Source organism: Asterias amurensis, chromosome 20, assembly GCF_032118995.1.
Source record: "Asterias amurensis chromosome 20, ASM3211899v1".
Lineage (NCBI taxonomy): Eukaryota > Metazoa > Echinodermata > Asteroidea > Forcipulatida > Asteriidae > Asterias > Asterias amurensis.
Genome location: NC_092667.1, coordinates 9,308,690 through 9,332,035, shown reverse-complemented (window position 1 = coordinate 9,332,035; position 23,346 = coordinate 9,308,690). Strand labels below are relative to the sequence as shown.

The 23,346-nt window shown below is 42.2% G+C and overlaps 1 protein-coding gene across 6 annotated transcripts in view; it reads right to left on the bottom strand.

Annotated features, from left to right (window-relative positions):
- The window catches only part of LOC139952172 (uncharacterized), a 76,111-nt gene that overhangs the window by 40,327 nt on the left and 12,438 nt on the right, over positions 1-23,346 (bottom strand). For 4 of the 6 annotated variants that reach the window (XM_071951194.1, XM_071951191.1, XM_071951195.1 and 1 more), the window contains 5 exons: positions 22,899-23,008; positions 21,380-21,477; positions 17,579-17,738; positions 8,881-8,952; positions 7,803-7,862 (listed from right to left, as the gene is read on the bottom strand). In XM_071951194.1, the coding sequence (XP_071807295.1) occupies positions 7,803-7,862; positions 8,881-8,952; positions 17,579-17,628 (182 nt within the window). In that variant the 5' untranslated portion in view covers positions 17,629-17,738; positions 21,380-21,477; positions 22,899-23,008. Of the gene's footprint in view, positions 1-7,802; positions 7,863-8,880; positions 8,953-17,578; positions 17,785-21,379; positions 21,478-22,115; positions 22,224-22,898; positions 23,009-23,346 lie in introns of those variants that run through there. The other 2 variants (XM_071951192.1, XM_071951190.1) reach the window with 2 other exon arrangements.

Sequence of the window (23,346 nt, the reverse complement as noted above, 5' to 3'; positions counted from 1 at the left end):
CTTCACACTTGGTGTATCTCAACATATGCATAAAATAAAAAACCTGTGAAAATTTGAGCTCAATCGGTCATCGAACTTGCGAGATAATAATGAAAGGAAAAAAACCCTTGTGTCACGAAGTTGTGTGCCTTTAGATGGCTGATTTTGAGACCTCAAGAAGGTGCTAGTCCCTTCTCTCCTTCTGAAAATTGTTTGAATTGCTTTTTGTTTTTCTTTTTGAGTCTTGGCAAACCGCTTGCGTACCAATCGCTCTAAAAGTAGCAATTCATTATTAACACCTTGTTGAGCTCACATGTTACTTCATGTTACTTCTGCCTCACTTCTAACAACCCAAACCTTTCTGGAGATACATCAAATCAATTAGACAGACAGCCGTGGGAATCAATACTCTCTCTACCCCAACTGGATAAGTTACAGAACCTAGACAGAAAGCCACAGTGCTGAATCAGCAATTCAACTCTGTCTTCACCAAGGAGGATCACAGCAACATCCAAAACCTCGATTTATCTGCTCAAAACTACTCAACAATCTTAACAGCCAGAAAGCCTCCGTTCCGGATGGTTTTCCAGCATGAGTACTGAAGAAGTACTCCAACAGTATAGCACAAATTCTTCAAAAACTTTTCCAGAAATCCTTTGATGATGGAACACTCCCTACCGACTGGAGTGGAGCAAATTTCACACCTGTATTCAAAAAGGGCGACCGTGTGACCCGGCAAATTACCGACCCATATTACTAACATATATTTGTTGTAAAACTCGAGCATATTATTCACTGTCATATAGACGATGTGACCTCTGACGTCACACACGAAAACCATAACATGATTCGCGCGCATACCGCCGGGCAAAACATTTGTGTTTTGGCAGCCAGCTAGAAAGTGTACGCAATCCTACTATGACTACGCAACTCAGTGCCCGGCGAAACATGACGTATATAGTGTTTTGTCAACAGTGGGCGGTTTGAATGTAAACATAGGTCACATCGTCTATAATGTCGTATCTTGAATATCATCATATCCTATTAGATGAACAACATGGTTTTCCATCTTCAAAAGCCAGATTGATCTCTCTTCAAAGCTTTTGACAAAGTACCTCATCCGCCCCCACTTGTGTTACATCCGGAATACCACAAAGTATAGTCGTCGGCCCTCTGTTATTCATCTTACACTTTATGATCTACCAAAGTCTTTAACTTCCCGGGTTAGAATGACTGCGTCGTCTACTGAGAGATGACTTTACTAACTGAAAGTACAGAGCTACATAAAGACATACAAAGATTACAGAACTGGGCATCTAAATGGCGAATGGAATTTAATGTCTCCAAATGCTACTGTATGCACATAACGCATAAAAATACATCACTCGCAACAAGCTACTCTCTTAACGGTCATGACTTGGACAGCGTTATATCCCATACCTATTTAGGGGTACATATTTGAGAACTATGACTTTTGCTTCTTATAAGTTGCCCTGTTCTTTAATTTCAGATCCTGTCAGCATTGCTTTACTCAGCAAATAGACTTATACTTATTTAAATATGCTGACAGTGTCATTCTTCTCTCGGCCGTCATGAGAACCACTATCCCCTGCCCAGCACCTGCCTGCTCAGCCTGATCAATCTGCATGGGAGGACTGCTCACCCAGTCGACCAAGCCCCCACACCTGCACCTGCCCCAGGGGCATGCCAAGGCTGAGAAAGTGAAACGGCCTGCTATATTGAACAACGGTGGTCAGACTACAAGTCAGCCACACATCTCACAGGCTCAGACATCGTCTTCCAGATTCTTGAGTGTTGCGATGAGGCACTTCGGAAAGACCTCACGCGGACCTTCAGTGATGAACAGACTATTCTCAGCAACATGAAGACACTCGCCGTCCGTCAGGAAAACATAATGGTCTCACGGATGCAACTCCAACAAATGCGCCAGGACCGCGACGTGCCAGTGCGGGCCTTCTCCGCCCACCTCAGAGGTCAGGCAGGAGTATGTAGCTTCAAGATTGAGTGTACCTGCAAAACACAGGTCGATTACAGCAACGTTATGATTAGGGACGCTCTCATCCGGGGACTAGCGGATGAAGAGATCCGCTTGGACATTCTCGGTGAATCGAGACAAGACATGTCGCTGGAGGAGGCACTCTGGTACGTCGACGCGAAGGAGAGTGGCAAGAGGTCAGCTAGCCGCCTCCTTGAGGGCGGCACCACTACAACTGTGTCTGCCGCTAGCTCCTACAGGCGCCAAGAGAGGGGGCGACTGCGAACCTTACCTGCTACTACGGGACCCGCAACCTCGCTCTGCGGTCACTGTGGCAAACCAGGCCACGGACGTGGCAGACATGACGGTATTAAGAAATGTACAGCCTACAACCACAAGTGCACCAAATGTGGCATCCTTTACAACTACGAAGACGTTTGTCGTCAGTCACTGCACAAGCAACACCAGCCAGCACCCTCACCGTACCTCTACCAGGGGATGACGTTACCGCCATCTTTGACTCCCTATGCTTCGTCAGCGATATCCCGACACACACAGCGCCCATGCAATCACACTCCAGCACCATGTCTACAATGAGTTCTGCGATGCTTGGGAAAAGCGGGCATCCGACCCCCAACCCTTCATCGATGTCTCCATCAAGGCTGTCCCGTCCGACACCCAAGCCCTCGGCTTCCCCACCTCCATCCTCAGCCCAACTCCCGCTGTCTCCTACCCTGCCATGGCCGACACTGGGTGCCAGTCATGCTGAGCTGGCACGAAGCTCCTACCCAAACTAGGAATCAGTAGGCATCACCTCTTCCCTGTCACTATGAAAATGACTGCTGCCGACAACCGTAGCATTAACATTGCAGATGCCATTGTCCTGAGAATCTCTGGGACTTCCCCTTCAAAGGAGACAATTGAGACGCGTCAAATAGTATACTTCACCGACTCCTCTGACAGGCTGTTTTTATCCAAACAAGCTTGTGTAGCCCTCGGCTTGATATCTCACAAGTTCCCCTCGATTGGTGAGGCACACGAGCCTAGCAGTACCAGCGTCGATTCCTGCAACGCCCACGCTTGCGAGTGCCCCCGACGTCAAGCACCACCACCTCCTCCCACAACACTCCCACTCCCAGCCACACAGGAGAACCGAGATAGGCTTGAATAGTGGCTGCTCGAACACTACCAGTCAAGCACCTGCAATGTATGCGAACATCAGCCACTTCCCATGATGTCTGGCCCCCCCCCCCCCAATGCACCTCATGATCAACCCTGACGCACAGCCGGTGGCTCACCACACGCCCATCCCTGTACCTGTTCACTGGCAGGACAATGTGAAGGCAGGCCTAGACCAAGACGTGCGCATCGGTGTCATTGAACCAGTCCCTATCGGCACACCCGTTACTTGGTGCCACAAAATGGTGATCTGCACCAAGAAGTCAGGCAAGCCAAGTCGGACAGTTGACCTCCAACCACTTAACCGCCATGCTCTCCGTGAGACACACCACACCCAGTCACCCTTCCACCAGGCACGTACAGTACCCCCTCACACATGCAAGACTGTCTTTGATGCATGGAATGGCTACCACAGCATCGCCCTTGATGAACGAGACCGCCACCTCACAACATTCATCACCCCATGGGGTCGCTATCGGCACCGAGTTGCCCCACAAGGCTACATCGCCTCGGGAGACAGTTACAGCCGCTGTTTCGACGAGATCGTTTCAGACATCCCACGGAAAACCAAGTGCGTAGACGACACCCTTATGTGGTCTGACACGATTGAGGAGGCATTCTTCCAGGCAGTTGAATGGCTAGACATCTGTGGCCGTAACGGCGTCACACTGAACCCCTTCAAGTTCATATTTGCCCAGACAACAGTGGAATTCGAACTCACCCCAACCACTGTACGTCCATCCTGAACTCGCTTACCCCTACAACATCACTGATGTTCGCAGCTGGTTTGGCCTGGTCAACCAGGTCTCATACGCCTTTGCCGCCACTGAACGAATGCTGCCCTTCCGCAAACTCCTCAAACAGGGCACCCGCTTCATCTGAGAGACCAATTGGACCGTCTCTTCCAGGAGTCTAAGTCCCTGATCATCAATAAGATTCATAAGGGGGTGGAGATCTTTGACAAGACCAAGCCGATTTGCCTCGCCACTGACTGGTGCAAAGAGGATCTTGGGTTATGGCTGTTCCAGAAGCACTGTACCTGCTCTTCCTCCAACCCCTTTTGCTGAAGACTGGTTGGAAAATTACCCGTGTCGGAAGTCGCTTCACTTCGGGGGCTGATCACAAGCCCCTCCTGAAAACATTCGGCGACCGCTGCCTCAACGACATACCCAACCCTCGCCTGCGCAACCTGAAAGAGAAGTCTCTTCGCTACCGCTTCCGCGTCGTTCACATACCCGGCCTACTCCACGCTGCAGCCGACGCCGTCTCTCGCCACCCTGTTGGCAAGCCAACGCCGTTGACCCTCCCATATGATGTTGCAACCGTACTCAACCCCCACACTCAGCTCCCCACGTTTGAACTGACACACTCCTTCCTCAAGGCCCTTCGCACACTCGATCAGGACACCGCTCATGTTTGCTCCCAGGCGACCTCACCTCCCACTGCAGTGATCAAGTCAGTTTACGTAATATGACGTCCGCCTCGCTACAGTCAGTGACCCCTCCATGTCAAGATTGATTGAGCTCATTGATGACATCCCTGTGCTCCGTGGTGACCTCCCTCCTGAACTCCGCCAGTAACACCAGTTTCACGACGGCCTGACCAGTTTTGACGGGGTAGTCTTCTACAACGACCGCATTGTCATCCCCCCTTCCTTCGCGATCGCATACTTCAGGCCCTGCACTCAGCTCATCAGGGTGTCTCACAAATGTGTTCACGGGCGGAATCATCATTCTTCTGGCCAGGTATGACACCTGCTAATACAGAGATGCGGGCACGATGCTCATCGTGCAATCGCATGGCACCCTCACAGCCGAACACACCCCCACCCCTCCACTCAAACCAGTCTACCCATTCTAGTGCCTTGTGTCCGACTACTTCCACTACCGTGGCCGGCACTACTTGGTGGCTGTGGATAGATACAGCAACTGGCGAAAGCACAACCACATTCCTGGGCCATTGGGGTGTGACCCATCGCGTGTCATCATCCGATGGTGGCCCTGAGTTCAAGCCTAGCACAACAACCACATTCCTGCGCCATTGGGGTGTGACCCATCGCATGTCATCGGTCGCCTTCCCCCACAGCAATTGCCGTGCAATAGCGGGAGTAAAAACTGTGAAACGCCTCATTACAGACAACACAGATGCCAATGGCTCACTGAACACAGACGCGTTCCAGAGGGCCATGCTCCAGTACCGCAACACCCCTGACCGCGACACGCACCTCTCTCCTGCCATGTGCATCTTCGGACGACCCATTAGAGACTTCATCCCCATTCATCCTGGCAAGTACCAACCCCACACAAAATGGAAGGAGACCCTCCTCTTGCGGGAAGAGGCCCTGCGCAACCACCACATGAGTGCTGCTGGACGCCTTTCCCTACACAACACGTGTCGTTCCCCCACTAGTCGTTGGGGACTGTGTCCGCATCCAAAACCAGACAGGCCTCAGCCCCACCAAATGGGACAAGACTGGTATCGTGGTTGAGGTGTCCCAGTTTTACCAATATGTCGTGAGAGTGGATGGCTCTGGACGTGTCACACTTCGTAACAGAAAATTCCTACGCAAGTATACGCCCGTCCTACCCCGGCCCAGCAGTAGTCTTGATTCCTCCAGCCAAGGTGGCAACACCTGCATCTCGCAGCCCTGTCCTGCCGCCTTCTACCAAGCCTCACCCGCCACACACTGATCCCTCCGACACTGCGGACTCACCAGGCCTGCCAGCACCACCACCAGTCAGCGCCAGGCAGCCGCTGGCCCTGTCCCCCGAGCTCTTCGGGCCCTCCTGCCTCACAACGCTCCTGGACACAAGGAGCATCCCATTCCTGCCACAGCACCCCTCTCTTTGGCCCCCATCCCCGACTTGCACACCCCTCCCGTGCGTCGTTCCACTCGTCAGACCAGCCCTTCAGCCTGATGACAGTCTATGGAGACTTTGTTACAGCATTATCGTTTTATGGAGGAACCTCCAGTTCTCTAGTTCCTATACGTTCCGTTCCTCCACCGAGTTGTGTTCATCTGTTGCTGTTTACCATATCAGTTTCTTTGTCGCTTCCCTCCAACGACTTGGGGGGCATAGAGAACTATGACTCTTGCTTCTTATAAGTTGCCCTGTTCTTTATTTAATTTCAAATCCTGTCAGCATTGCTTTAATCAGCAAAGTCTACTTATTTACATATTAACAGTAAACTGACTTGGGCACAGCACATCGGCAATGTAGCTACAAAGGGTAGCCAAACTTTGGGCCTCATACTTAGAAATCTCTACTGCAAGATTTGTTTCAAACACTAAGACCGATAGTGTCTCCTCATCCTCAATCATCTCAACTCTGGGCTGGAATCTCTCGAGGAGCTCAGAATGGCTGCACGCCTATCCTTACTTTACAAGACCATACATCATAGAGCTGCAATAAATTCTGACCATCTAAATCAAAATCCAAACAAAATGACTAGAGTACAAACTCGTTCAACAAAATCAATATCCTTCATAAGAGTACCCGCAAACAAGGATTGCTAAAAACACTCGTTCCTACCCAAAACTACAGGGTCACAAAGCTTTCCTCTCTGCTTTGATCCTGCGTATGTCTAAAGCCCTTTTCACACGTTTGGCACTTTTAGTCGCTCTTTTCACACTACAAAAAAAAATTGTTTCCCGGAAATAATTAACCCAGCTCGGGGGGGGGCTACGGTTTACAGAGTTAACCCCGGGGTAAAACGGTTTTTTTTTGGTGAGATAACCGTGCATATTCTTGGGAAATCGTACTCCAATGAGTTTCCAAATTGGGATAGTGAGAACGGTTGCTGGGGTAGTGGTGGGGTTAATGGCTCAGTGTGAAATGGGCTTAAAGGCACTCTGCACGTTTGGTAATTACTCAAAACAAATACTACTGTAAAAACTGATTTGGTAACGAGCATTGGTGAGATGTGAAAGTATAAAACGTTGTGGGAAACGACTCCCTCATAAGTAACATAGTTTTTTAGAAAGAGGTAATTTCTCAATAAAATATTAAAAGACTTCTAGCCAGAAGTATTTTATTCCTGTCTGAAAGCACACAAATGTGTCCAATAAGGTTTTTTTCACATAACTTCCTCGCAACTTCGATGACCAAATGAGACCAAATTTTCAACTTTGTACTGTAGGCCTTAAAAAATACAGGGTACAATTACGACGGTCCGCTTTTGGGTTGGAAAAGTAAAAAAACAACTTCAGGACAGAATTGTATGACCTGCAACAGTGACTTGTATCATGAGTCATACAATTTCCTGCGTTTGGTTTTGGACTTCGACAAAAAAACTTTTTTAATGAGAGTAAAATAAAGGATTAAACGAATCAAATGAAAATAATACAAACATGTTAATTTTGCACAGTAGATCATTCAATAATCAAACACTATTCTGATACCCTAAAGCAGGTCCAGAGTTTACCTTATGCAGATTTAAATATTGTGTTCAGCTTTAAGCTATGCACTATAAAAGTTGCCATCCCAAACCACACTTCCGGAAATCAGCGTCCGCCATGTCCGTACACTTGACTCAACTATTCTTTTCAATTATTATCGCAATAAGAAAGTGACCACTTTTCATATTCTTTGTTAACTGAAAGAATGTGCTTTAATTAAAAATGAAACCAAACAACTAATTAACTTACAGAGATCTGAGGAACGGTGGTACATTAAATGGATCCGAAATAAGATTCCTGGAAACATTTCTGAAATAAATAAAAACAAAGTCAAAAAAATATCATTTTATTGTTTTTACAAATTATGTCCCTCCCCCCCTTTGTCTCAATAAGGGAATTAAGCCAAACAACCTTGTACAGGGCAAACTAAGGGTATTCAAGTTTGATACAACTTGATTGGACTGATTTATTTTACAGCATTCTTGTGAAGCTTGCTTGTCTATGTGTGCTCCTGTTTGGTACAAAGGACATAAACATATCAGACACTATAAAAGGAATGCTTAAGACTTTATGCTCCACGAGAAAATGAGTGTACAATGTCTAGAAAAACTATTAATTGCAGGTGTAAAATTACCCAGTTAAAACCCCAACACTTTTATAAACAATTAGGCCAGACCGACTGTTAATACCTAAGTAAACATTTAAAAATACTACAACACAATAATTTGAAAAAAAAATTATTGTAAACTAGATATTAAAAATTGCTGAAAAAATACCCAAAAACTATACACGGGAAAAGATACTAAGCTGGGTCTTCAGCTACTTTAAAAAAATATAAACTGACTTAGCACACCTCATGGACATTCAGAGCGCATTCAAAAGTTTAGGAGCAGCAGCTAAAAATGATCTATCGCCATACGATGTTGATGTTCTGGCAGGTTTCAGGAGAAGTTTTGTACTAGATCTTAAAGGAACACGTTGCCTTGGATCGGTCGAGTTGGTCTTTGAAAAGCGTTTGTAACCCTTTGCTATAAAATGCATATGGTTAGAAAAAGTAGAATACAATGATCCACTCAAATTTGCCTCAAAATTGCGTGGTTTTCCTTTTACTTTGCGAAAAATTTGACTCCCAAAATTGCCGACCGTGTTAGTCGACGAGGTAAAAGGAAAACCACGCAATTTCGAGTGATATACTTGTGTAAATCATTATATTCTACTTTTAAAATATCTTTATAATCGTAGTGCATTTTATATCAAACGGTTACAAACGCCTTTTAAAGACCAGCTCGACCGATCCAAGGCAACGTGTTCCTTTAATAATACTTACAGGAAAATAAGGCGATGAAACTGCAACAACCAATCTTCTGGTATCCTTCGCAAGAAGTTCGCACTGAGGTCTCTGTAACAAAAGTAAAAGACAAATACATCCCCTTTTAAAAATTATAGGGCTTTTCTTTCCCTGGAATCACCCGGCCACTGCTTTATAGAATCATTTTTTATTTATTGTGCTTTCAATAATATTATTTACTCCCACCGAATGCTTAAAAGTGTGTGTTCCGTAGGCTCTTTAAAAAAAAGGTTTAAGTGGTCATATAAATCGTCGGTGGACAACAATTTTTAAAACTTACAACTCGTTTCGAGTGTTTGTTAACCCTTTAGGCCCTGGTTGTACTTCCTGCCTAGTTATATGAACACCATTGGAAGCACTGGTGTTTTTGTTTTTGGTTGCTTACATAAGTGCAAACAGAAAACAACAAAAGCCATGGCGTAGTGGTAGGGTTTCGAACTCCAAATCTAATGGTCCCCGGTTCGAGCCACGGCGGTGAGCCGGCCGCGAAGTCTCAGCTCCCGCTCAATTCTCAGTTATTTTTTTATTTCTTTTATTTTGTTATTTTTTTCTTAAGATGTTCATACTAGGGCTTAAAATAAACCCGAACGCAATTTCAGTAAGAGGAGCAGTGACCCAAAAGAAGGGCTCAGGACTCTGCACCGAAAGGTCCCGAGATCGAATCAGAAAATTTTAGTTTATACTAAGATGTCAGGTTCAATGCTTAGTTTGGTTGTTAACCATTTGAACTGGCTGTATAGACCGTAAGAAAAGGTGAAAGTTTTCCATAATACATAGCACCGTGAAATTATGGTAAACTTGTTTAGCGACCTCTTGCGTTTAAATGTTTACGTCTGTGCTGATCTCGGGTACGTGACTCGGTCGGACACGGGTACCAGGGGCCTTATTCACAAAGCCTTCTTAGGCCTTAGTAAGCACTTACGTGTTACTAGTTCGTTCTTATAGCGAGTTGCGTCATATTCACGAAGCACTCGCAACTTCAATCGAGTGCGTAAGTCCTTACTAGTGCTACGTGGGGTGTTTTCGGCTTCGTAGCGTTTTCTTAAGCCCCTTTTCAACATTCGTGGCCAACATTTTCTGGCGAATTGAGCTTTATGTCAATAACAACAACTTTAAAAATTTTCTATAATCCTTGCGACATTTTCTCAAACATTGCGAAACTTTGGAGAAGTTACCAACCTATTTGTTATCACTTTTTAATAAATGGTTCTTGATTTGGTTAATTTATTTCATCATTATATATTTATTTATTTATTTATTTATTTAGTAATAATAATAATAATGGGCATTTATAATGCGCCGGTATCCATCTAAAGATGTTTAAGGCGCAGTGACACAATAAACGGGAACAAGTTATGAAGTCCTCATTATTTATGAGTCTTGAGGGAAGTTTTGAACAAAGCTATTGATGGAGAAAGTTTAACATGATCCGGCAAGTCGTTCCTTAATGAAGGGGCAGCAGAAGTAAATGATCTTTCACCCCACGATGTTTTGGTCAGGGTTTCCTTAAAAGATGTTTGTTATTAGATCGCATAGACTGGCGGTTGGAAATATGGGGCTGGAGTCCTTCTGAGAGATATGGTGGTAAAGTGCCTTTTGATGAGCGATAGATATACACAAGGATCTTGAAGATGATTCTGTCCTTAATGGTTAGCCAATGTAGATCTTGTAGGATAGGTGTGATGTGTATTTTAGTGTTGGACCGGGTTACAATTCTGGCGGCAATATTTTGAAGGCGAGACAAGCGGTAAATTTGAATATAGGCAGTCCATAGAGGAGAGAGTTTCCCATGTCAAGTCGGGAGGTTACAAAGGCGTGAACGAGTTGCTCTGTAGCATTTACTTTATTTACTCTAATTACTTCGTTTATTTACTTCGTTTATTTATTAATTTTTTATTTTTATTTTAGGGGTAACCAACTACATTTTGCACTCTCATTGCACGTTTGCGTCGTGTGAAAGCTTGCGAAATCTCTGAATGTCATCCCATTTGTGATGAACCACTTTGGTAGTTCTGAGGATTTTTCCTATACAGTTGATTCTCCGCGAACATTTTGCCCAGGTGTCGGCCTTTCTCTTCAGCGTTACAACATCTGAAAATTCGTTGTTAAGCACCGACCAATTCAATACAACAAGGTCAACTAACTTCACTATCTCAGTGGGCAAGAAACTTCGCCTTCCAATGATTCCCCTTCGCCTCCTCCTTGCTTCAGTATTGCTCTCCATGTTTGCAGGGTGACAAATAAATTCTTAACGACGGTAGCCAGTCCAGTCACTGTATAAATACTTGTTCTGGAAAATGAGATCACGCTCCAGTGAATTACATAACAAATCCATGACTGTTCAGCTCAAGCGCGTTCCCGCTTAAGAAGGCGTTACGAGAGGTTTAGTAAGTAATGCGGAGCCGGTAGTAAAGCGGTAAGAATGCTTCATGAATAACACGTAAGGGCTTACTAAAGTCTTACTAAAGTCTTACTTAGAGCCACGTAAGTGACCAATTTACGAGGGCTTCGTGAATACGGCCCCTGACTCGGACTTTTACATACGTCGGGATGTGGGAATGGATAACTCGCCATGTAACCGAGAGACGACCAGAAAAACTTAAATATCGTCAACACAAGGGGGAAACATGAAACAAACACTATTTATTTGGAAATGGTGCAGCTATAGACTGATTTCCGTGTTTGGGTTTTCATTAATCTGTCGATTTGTTCGGAACTTACGTGAATTTCGTTCCGCGTCACAGGCTTTTTTTACGTGTACTTAAGGAATAGTATGGCAAGTCGGCACCGAAAATGACGAAGTCGTCGGCTCGCCACAAATTTAAAAACATCTATAAAACAGAAAAGAGTGACGCAATGGTGACGTCAAGTATTGGAATAACTAAGTTAAGTTATAAGCTACAATTTGGAGTGTAATGTATAACGATGGGACATTGTTTAGTTAAGAAAAATAATGAGAATAACAACAACAAAATATACATTAGGTGTTTGTGCACAAACACAAAGCTGTTCCGTGTTGTTTTGCTTTGATTATGTGCTTCAATGACCAATTAGTCTATCACTGAAAAACAAACAAAAAGCTGTTCCGTGTTGTTTTGCTTTGATTGTGTGCTTTAATGACCAAGGAGTCTATCACTGAAAAAAAGTTTGAAAAATGTTTAGTAGTTCTTGAGATATGGTCCCACTTCCACTTGACCCGAAGTAGAGGTCAACATGAGGTCACGGTTTTTCAAAGTCAATGCAACGCCTAATGAGTCTCTAACTGAACAAGGATGAAAATCGGTTGTATAGTTCTTGATATATAGTCCCACTTCCGATTGACCTGGAAGTAGATGTCAACACGAGGACACGGTTTTTCAAAGTCAACATTAATGCCTGTAAGGGAACTTTAACTGAAAAAGTATAGAAAATCGGTTTTGTAGTTCTTTAGATATGATCCCACTTGCGGTTGACCCGGAAGTAGAGGTCAACTTGGGGTCACGTTTTTTATAATTTATTTTTAATGCCTAAGGAGTCTAAAACTGAAAAAAGATGGAAAATCGGTTGTGTAGTTCTTAATATATGGTCCCACTTCCGGTTGACCCGGAAGTAGAGGTCAATTTGAGGTCACGATTTTTCAAAACTAGTCTCCAACCCCAAAGGAGTCTATTACTAAAAACAGTGCAAATATTATCCGTGTACTTTTGAGATATAGTCCCAGTAGAGGTCAACTTGGGGTCTAGGTTTTTTCAAAATTAATCTCCAATCCCCAATGACTACATAACTGCAAACAGTGCAAAAATCGGCCGTGTACTTTTGAGATATGGTCCCACTTCCGGTTGACCCGGAAGTAGAGGTCAACTTGAGGTCACGGTTTTTCAAAGTTTTTTTTAACGCCTAAAGAGGGTCTAAAACTGAAACAAAAATTGAAAATCTGTTGTACCCCAGATACCATCACAACAAAGGACCAACGTTGGGCCAACGGAACACTTTCAATGGACCAACATTGGCTGTCAACATTGGCCCAACGTACTTTTGCTCATCGGCCTTGTGTTGGGTTGGGCCAATGTAAAAGTTGGCCCAACGTTGGCCCAACGTAGACGTTGGCTCAACATTGGCCAATGTCTCGCCGTGTATGTTAAAACATTGAACCAATATCAGACCAACGTAATCGATTATTGTGCCAACATTGAGCCTATCATTATGCCAACAGTACAGTTTCATTGGACCAACGTTGGCTGTTGACGTTCGTTGGCTGTTGACGTTGGCCCAACATATTTTTGCTCATAGGAGCTACGTTGGGCCAGTGTTAAAATTTTGGCCAACATTGGCCAACGTAGAACCAACGAAATGTTCATGTTGGGCCAATGTTAATTACCAATATCGGCCCAATGTACTTTTGCTCATCGGCATTATGTTGGGCCACTGTTAAAGTTGGCCCAACATAGGCCCACCAATAATCTTGATGTTAGCTAAACATTGCCACAACGTTGGGCCAAGGTATCATTATTCACAAATATTGACTTTGAGTTTATATTTCTCTTCAAGAACTGAATGATCGTTGTGATTAATGCAAGTAGTTAATGTCTGTGAATATCTACTTATCAGTAACATTATTAACATGTAATTTACGATAGCAGTTACTAAATACTGTACACTGACTAAATACTGTATACACTGACTACAACCTATAATACAGGCCTATACATCCTTCTAGGGGATCAAAGGGTTAGGATGGTCGGGATGGGTAGGGGGAGCTGAGCAACTCCTTACTTCATAAAGTATCCCATATGACCAGCGTCACAAAGAGCCTCTCCTAATCAAACTCCTATCTGCTTGGCTTCATATGCCGATCCCTGTTGCGAACAGTAAGCACAGGTGTGAAGGCGAGTTTCTGGCGCCTCAAAACCAGATTGCTCTTGGCGGGGGGCTCATCAACCTTGGATGGTAGCTCTCCTAGGAGAAAGAAAACTCTGATTTAAAACCCGGGCAGAGGGGGCCCGTTATCCCTGCTAGGAAACCCTTCTAGGAGACGGTGTACTCTGACCACAAATCCCCAAACCAGGCAGCAGTGGTTTGGTACCCCTTCATGGCAGATGAACTACTGGTTGGTCAATGGCATGGTTGGAACCACCTCAGTGGAAGGGGTTCTCTTTTTTCTGAGCACTGCGGGCAGTTCTTGTGTTCTCTCTCCAGCTGTCGAGCCCAGGCTCTCCATTGGATACAGACCACTGGAACCCAGAGAGTGTCGCTACATCTGCGCAACGTATGCTGCACTATAAACACATGGCGCAGGCCTTCGGGATCAGGCTGAGGTGAGGAGAGGTTTCAAGTCTCATGGCGATGGAGACTCCAGGCGGTGCTGGCAGGCTTGAGCAGCTTGAAGCTGGTAGTACAGATCTCTAACACTTTTTAAATTAGGAATTAAGCAAGCTTCAATTTGAATATGATTTAATTCTATTGACGTTATGGTGTATGAGATTAGGCTTTAACGAAAAAACGTGTACAAATGCTATGGGTTTGTTGCATTATACATGCGAACTTGTTGCACGGCACGTGATTGGTTCTCGACCAATCAAACTTTACAATTTGTACAGAGGTATAACAATGTAACTTGTCATAGAGGGCGTTATATAAGATGAGTGGTCTACTGTATCAACATCTCTTTTTTACTAGTCAAATGTTCAGTTGAAATGTTTATCTCCAAAAGTTCAACTAAAAAACTAATACTTGACTCAGGATTTGTTTGTTTCTTGAGTTCATGACAGTATTTTTAGAGCCAATTTGTCATGTGACAAACTACTGAAGGATAAAACCCTTGTATTTGGTCGGTAGCTTGATGTTTGATCTAGCACGCGAGTGGATTTCACTGAACTCTTAATTAACCACCAAACTCTGCGCTAACGATCACCATTTTCCGCTAACTGTGCAAGCGCGGAATATAATGTGGGAGGGGTGTTGTGTTGTGTTGACCAAAAGTGTTGATTTTTTGTACCGAAAAGGTATTTATGAATGGGAATCAAAGTGTGTTGAATCGGTTTTCAACTAGTGGTTTAAACCCGCCGAGGCCTGGTTCTTGATAATTTACCTCGACTTCGTCTCGGTAAAATTATCAAGAACCACGCCTCGTTGGGTTTAAACCACTAGTTGAAAACCTCTTCACCACACATTGATTCCCTTATCAAATTTGGTCATGTTTGTACACATTGGTATTTGACATCGTGACGCTGAAGTTGTGTTACGATCCGACGTGAATGATCTGCGGTAAGTTTAAACTGAACTGCATAAATTATGACTGCACCATTTCAAGCAGAGCATTGTATGTTTTTTGGAAGCCCCGCTTTTACCAATTATTACAAATCTGGGGAAATCTGATTCTTTAGAAAGAGAACAAGCCTCTTCCGTAAAAAAATGTGTGCTTTTGTTAAGTACACAAAAAAGTCTCGGCGGCCGCGAGTTCCCACGGTCATGTTGATGACTCATTGATTAAAGGAGGCAACAGGGTGGTTTTCCCCAATATTTTTACACGCCAAATGGAGTTATTATGTACGGCGGATTAAGCATATTGCAGCCATTGAATAACTTATTTTGTCTCTCGTTTCGTGTACGTACACGATAAGTCCAAATTTATCGTGTACTTTGGACTTATCTTGTACGTAGAAAATAAGTTACATTGATCCGTTATCAAGATATGTGTTTTGAAGAGAAAATGTGTAGTCTGGCCCCGTACAATGTACGCTACGTCTGGGTACCTGATCGGTATGATGCCTGTACCTATACAGAACTATGGTCACGGAGCAGCCTGCACGCACCGCTGCTGTGTGCGAACGGTCCACTCGGATTACCCTGCACGGTGAATCGCAGGCTAAAACAAGCCCCTAAAAGTTCAAACTTACCCGAATTTTTCACGTTTGGCATACACTCCTCTAGGTCTTTCAGGTCTTTCAGGTACCTTCTTCGACTTCCCACTCTGGAAAAGTTGTTGGGATTGCGTCATCATTTAGAACAACTTTTCTCTTATTGTCAAATGTGTGGTGTATTCCGAAAGCACCATGACTCGAAGTGTTTGCTGGACCGGACGTCTTGTGCATGCTCTTGTGAGTCTGACTTTCGCGGCCCACAACCGCCTATACTTGGGATCTGCAGGAAACGCATGCAAATTGAACCCATCTTTAATTGTTTTGCTGCATCCAGCAGCAATGCACCTGGCATTGCCGGAAAACGCAATATAAAAAACAAGTTCGAAACGTACTCACGACTTGGACCGTACATGTACTATGCACGTGTGTTTACTCTACGCATTGCCGGCAAAGTCTGCCTCGATTGCGTCACAAAAAGGGTAGGCGGAGTCGGCCACCTAGGCAAATTTATCAACTTTGTTAACATATAAATCGTGACAAACAATTACAAAAAAAATTATATTGTTAATAAGCAAATACTCTTATGTTTGAAAGAAAAAAATATATATTTCCAGGTGACTAGTAAAGGAACACGTTGCCTTGGATCGGTCGAGTTGGTCTCTGAAAGATGCTGCAAAAGTATAATACAATGATCCACACAAACATGCCTCGAATTGCACGGTTTTCCTTTTACCTCGTCGACAATACAATGTCGGCCATTTATGGGAGTCAAAATGTTTGACTCCCATAAATTGCCGACCGTGTAGTTCGCAAAGTAAAAGGAACACCACGCAATTTCGAGGCAAACTTGTGTGGATCATTGTATTCTACTTTTAAAACATCTTTCCAACCATATGTATTTATAACAAACGGTTACAAACGCTTGTTATAGACCAACTCGTCCGATCCAAGGCAACGTGTTCCATTACAGTCACCTGGAAATATATATATTCAAACATTAGAGTATATGTTCGTGAACAGTAAAATAATTTTTGAGTAATTGTTTGTAACGATTTACAAGTTTGAAAAAATAAATAAAGTTGTGTGGGGTGACTCCGTTGACGTCAATCGAGGCAGACTTTGCCTCGATCGAACCTCGAACACACTTACGTACAAGTACATTCAAGTCCTAGTCGTGAGTTTGTACGTTTCGAAAAAGTTTCTTTTCTTGCATTTTTCCGGCAATGTCGACCAGGTGTATTGCTGCTGGATGCAGCAAAACAACTAAAGATGGGGTCAGTTTGCAAAGTGGTCTGGTCCGACGTCTTTTCCAGCGCTGTGCAGCAAACACTTCGAGCGGTCGTGCTTCGAAAATCCGGAATACACTACACATTTTGACATGAAGAGAAAGTTCTTTTCTAAAACGCCATCCCAATAATTTTTCCAGCTACTGGTAAGTCGAAGAAGATACCTGAAAGACAATATGACGAACCTAAGAGAGCATTTGCCTAACGTGAACAAAATCAGGTATTGTTTCAACTTTGAAGGCGTGTTTTGAGCTTGCGCCAAGCGTCACTATCTTGTGTTGCCACTGCATGCGATTCATCGCGCCTCGATTGACGTCACGAACAGTGCCCTCTCGGGTCGGGCTTATGTTCAAACTTGTATAACATGGAAACTAATTATTTTTAAACCTTGGTAATTTTTTTATTCATATTCCACTCATCAAACCACATTATTTAAGTCACAAAAGCTTTATTTTGACAAAATACCACTACCAGGTGACTTAAATAATGCCAACCCTTAAAGAAAAAAAAATCTTGAAAAACTAACAAATAATAATCATAACAATTACTTACAGGCTTTTAGTGTCATTTGGTATGCCGATTGGTAGCTCAGTCAGACCCATATGGCTGCAGTCAACTGTCAATGACTGTCTATCGCACTGGCAAACCACACAAGCTTCTACCGTAGTCTTGGCTCCAACTAGTCCAGCAATTAGTACACAAGCAATCACACCTAAACAAATAGGTCGCAAGACGCCTTTTAATCCACGTTTGGCCATATTTTCCAAAGCAACCCTTCGTTGTAAATATGAGAAGTCACCTCTAGCCTATTGTGGAAATGTATGGTTTTAATCTTTGAGACGAGACTTAACCTAGGATGTTGGTTTAAAATGTAATCAATATCAGGAGATGTCGTTCTGAAAATGTGTTCCAATCTTCTGCGACCGCTGTCCTGGTTGTTATTATCGAAAATACCTCAAATCAAGATTATTAAGGAAATAGCGCTACATCATCATAATGAGGCCTGTTAACAACATAGAGGTATTGTTAACGAAACCATTGTACAGAACAAAATCACATTTCTATTTCTGTGTCTTTGAATAATACGTGGCCTGGACTTGGGTTTTCCCATGTCGCCAAGTATTACCAAACTGCACTGTATTTCACAATTTGGTAGTATTTATTGGGCAAACCCCAGTACAAGCCAAAACAAAAAATCATAGAAATAGAAATGGGATTGTTTGAACAACGAATACGTAAGCTTTAAAAATCTTGAGTTGTTGACACGTCTCATAATTATGATGATCTGTGTTACTTCATTTTAGACAGATAACCTCAATAAATTAATAAGTAGTATCATTTGCAAGTTGTCTACACATAGTTTTTCTTTGTTGCCGAAAAGTGCTCAATAGAACACACCTAGTGTTAGTGCCAAAGTCATCTCTTTTTGTGCATCATAGCGCCCCCCTTAACCCTAGGGAACCCAAGAAAAGCTGGCAGTGAAAAAAAAATTATTTGAAGGTACAAATCAAGTAGTTAGGGTGTCAATGTTAAAAAAAAAATATTTTTTTTTCAATTTGACCTCATTTGACCATAGTTACGGAATGTGACACATATGTCACATTGGGTGATTGAGCACACACATTTTGAAAAACCTTAGCTGTATGTTACAAGGTTACTATTTACAAACAGTTTACATTCAATGTTACTCATATGTTATCACACGCGCGCTCGCGGAAATACGTAAAAATAAAGCGCAATTGCGTCCCATATCGAACTCGACCTTTGGCCTCGTTGGATACGGGACGCAGACGCGCTAGATTTTGTTCATATTTCCATGAGAGCGCTTGTGTTATAACGCATTTATCTTCAAGCACACTTGGCGTGTGACATAGAACACACAATACGCAGGTAGTGATATGGGCGCGTGCATAGACCGTATTGAATAACTGCTTCTCCGCTATTCGAAAGTCGCCATTTTGTACGGCAAACCATATGCACGTCCAAACGCGCACATCAATGAAGCATGCAGCATGCAACATTCCTGGTTTTGTTTCTACGCCACTTGCGCGCACATGCGCACAGACGTCATGTTGTAGGTCAGATATATGTACGGTGACGTCATATTCAATACGGTCTTTATCACCATTCCATTCTGCAAATCTGATTGGAGGATAAGCGCGTACTTGAAGATAACAATTATAAGGTATCACACAAACGCGATTTACGCAAAAGTACATTAGCGCAATACGCAGAGTTAGAAAAGCGCAATATCGTAATACTCAAGGTGTGATATGGTCTGTTTGACATTTATAGGTCCAAAATCGCCTAATTTGGAATAAGTCTTGCGTTACACTTGAGAGCGTACAAGTTAGAACGCACCCAATCGCAAAACTCATTGCACGGTTGGTTACAAAAAAAAGTCCCGATTACCTGTTTTGTGAAACAGTTGTCCTGCTTACTACTAATCGCAACATGTGTCGCTTGCGGCACATTGCGGCACAAATCTTGAGAATCCGTAATTTATCTCAACAAGTGTCGTAGTTGGGTTTGAGGTGCGACTAGTCGAGTAGTAAATTTCACTAGTCACCTAGGCCTATCATGATGTGAACTTGCATTTTAATTAAAAATCCTGTGGGAATGGGCCCAATGTCATGCTCTGCTCTGGTAGCAAAGACTCAGTGCTTAGCAGAAGCAGTGAATTCTGCGCTTATGTCAAGCAAATTAGACTGCTTAGCAGGGATTTCTTTCGTTTGTGCTTCCAAGCTCGCACATTATTTTCTACGCTTGCACAGTAAGTGCAGAGTTTGTTGGCCGTTAAAAGTTCAGTGAAATCCACTCGTTCTAGATCAAACCACCTACAAAATACAAGGATTTTATCCTTCATTGGTTTGTCACATGACAATGGACTCTGAAAGTACTGCATTGAACCCAAGAAACCAACAAATCAAACAATCCTGAGTCAAATACTAGATTTTCTTTACATTTATTCATCTTGTTAATCAAACTTTTGAGATAACATTTCAACTGCACGATAAACTAGGAAAAGGAGATGGTGATATAGAAAGACGACTCATCTTACATACCGCCCTCTATTGACCAGTAATTTGATTTTTGTTTCAGCCTATTCTTCGTAACCATAACGAGTTAAATCATTTATCAAGCTTTGAACCTAAGCTTAATTCCTAATGAAATTTTGTTTTTAAATTCTTAATTCATCAACCACGTGACCCTCATTTGCATATTTAATTGGGAAATCTTTGAAACACCAGATCTCAAGAAGTAACGGGCCGATTTTTAACTTGTTTGTAGTTTAAGACTCCTTTGGGATAGGAGAATAATTTGGAAAAACCGTGACCTTTATAAGACTCTGATAAGATTCTATACCTGTGTTCAATACAGGTTCTTATTAGATGTTAATAAGATTCTTATAGGTTCCTTAAAAGTTTCTTGTAAGAGTATTTCTTTGACCAATCACAGCCACATAAAGCATGTAGCCTTGCCTGCATGTAGCGTCATTTTGGGTAACTATGATGAACCAGGCTTAAACATTTAAAAAGGCTAACAGATATAGGTTAATATCACACTTGATTAATGCTATCAATTGACCATAAAAAAAGTGTTTCAAATTTACTTTAAAGGCAGTGGTAATTACTAAAAAATAATTATTATCATAAAACCTTTCTTGGTGACGAGAAATGCGGAGCTGTTAATGATATAAAAAATTGTGAGAAACAGCTCCCTCTGAAGTGCCATAGTTTTTGAGAAAGAAGTAATTTTCAATGAATTTGATATCGAGACCTCAGATTTAGAACTTGAGGTCTCGAAACCAACCATCGAATTGTGTAACGCCGGTATTTTTTCCTTTCATTATCTCCGAAGTTCGATGACCCATTGAGGTCAAATTTTCACAGGTTTGTTATGTTATGCATATGTTGAGATACACCAACTGTGGAGGCTAGTTTTTGACAATTACCAATAGTGTCCACTGCCTTTAATATCACACTCAATGGTTGCTAACAATTGACCATCAAAAAAAAGTGTTTCAAGTTTCTTTTAAAGGGACACGCTGCTTGGGTAAGGCAACTTTTTTTTATGAAACGCATATGGTAAGAAAGATATTTTATAAGTAGAATACAATGAGCCACAAGAATATGCCTCCAAATCATGTGGTTTACTTTAACTTTGCAAAATTGCATGTTCAACCATTTTGTGGAGTACAAAATTTGACCCAACAAGCTTGCTAGTCCCGTTAGTCGAGGAGCATAATGTGCAGTTTTATTCTACTTTCAAACATATGCATTTTATAAACGGTTACAAGTGCTTTTCATAAGATCAGTAACATTTTGAAGTTAAATGAGAATGTTGTCTCACCTCTATTTTCTCTATGAGCAGATAAATAGCAGGAATGTTAAAACAGAATCCTTTTCCCGTTGTCTTCTTCCTATCTATGTTGAACCTTGAAATGTGACCTGAAAGTAACAAACAATACTACTCATTAAGAACCCTCTCGTCAGTGACAAACTGCAGATTATGGTCAATGTTTTTTGAGCAAGTACCGTCATTTGCTTAACTTCAAACATACAACATATCGCTCATGCCACAAAACGACCACAGGCAAAGCTCAGTGGTGTGTGAAGTTTAACTTTCAAACTGTTGTTTTAAACCATGCCTTTTACTGTAAACATTGTTTTGGTCATGTACTGTAAAATGATAAAAGAAAAAATAGACTTGTTGTAAAGATTGTGTGCTTTCAGATGACTGAAAAGGGCTTCAGGCTTTAGGCTGGTAACCTTTTTTGTGGTAGCACAACTCTGTTGAGCTTAGCTAGTTTTTGTGCTTCAGCAGCTTTATGAAACTTAGCCCAGCACTGTGCATACTGCGGGGATGGGGGACACATTATTTTTTAGTTGGCCTTACAGATGAGAACATGGGTCGCATAACTAGCTGTTAATAAGCAGAAAATACTTCTTTCTCAGACAAACATCTTTGCTAGGAACAAATTACGCAGTGTAAGTGGGGCGCCAGTCACAGCAACTTGACTTATGATTTGATTTGGTTTGCTTTATGCTTATCTAACTCATGCATACTATTAAGTCTGATAACTTACTAAGCATGACCTTGCCTCAATGTCACAACAATTGCAACTCACAGTAGATGACACTTTCCGTTTAAAAATCGTATTCTGAAATGATTCTTATACACTTCTTACGAGATTCTGAAGAGAAAAAAAAACATTTGGAAGTTTCTCAAAAGATCCTGGTGTATTTCTTTTGAGATCTCACTAATTTACATATTAAATACTTGTAAGAATCACATGAGACTCTGATAAGATTCTTATAAGACTGCTCAATAGACTCTAATAAGATTCTATAAGACTGCTCAATACAGGGGCTTATAAGATCCCTATAAGTTTCTTATAAGTTTGTTATAGAGTATTTTGTGAGGGAAGTAAGCCCTGGCCCATTTTTTCATTGACCATACACAGCCACATAAGCATAAAGCCTTGCCTGTAGCGTTGTTTTGGGATACATTGATGATGCTATTCTTGTTGCTATCAATTACCATAAGAATAAAGTGTTTCAAATTTACTTTAAAGGGACACGTTGCCTGGGATTGGACAGGTTGGTGTTTAAAAATCGTTTTGTTTTTATTTTTGATAATATGCATATGTTAAGAAAGATGTTTTAGAAGAATACAATGAGCCAAAAGAATATGCCCCAAAATTGTGTGGTTTTTCTTTTACTTCGCAAATTAACATGGTCAACCATTTTGTGGAGTATAAAATTTGATTAGTTATATACTACTTTCAACCATATGCATTTTATAAACAGTTACTTGGCTTTTTATAAAATCAGTAACATTTTGAAGTTAAATGAGAATGTTGTCTCACCTCTATTTTCTCTATGAGCAGATTAATAGCAGGAATGTCAAAACATAATCCTTTTCCCGTTGTCTTCTTACTTCCTAGTAACTCGGTGATGCTGAACCTTGAAATGTGACCTGAAAGTAACAAAGAAACAATACCACTCATTAATAACCCTCTTGTTAGTGACAAACTGCAGATTTGGTCAATGTCTTTTGGCCAAGAACCGTCATTTGCTCAACTTCAAACATACAACATATCACTCATGCCACAAAACAACCTTTTATCCACCACAGCCAAAGCTCAGTGTTTTCTGAAAAAAGGTGTGTGAAGTTTAATTTTCAAACTGCTGTTTTAGACCATGCATTTTACTGTAAACATTTTTTTGGTCATCCTACTTGAAAACGATGAAAGAAAAAAATAGCCTTGTTGGAAAGATTGTGTGCTTTCAGATGACGGAAAATGGCTTCATGCC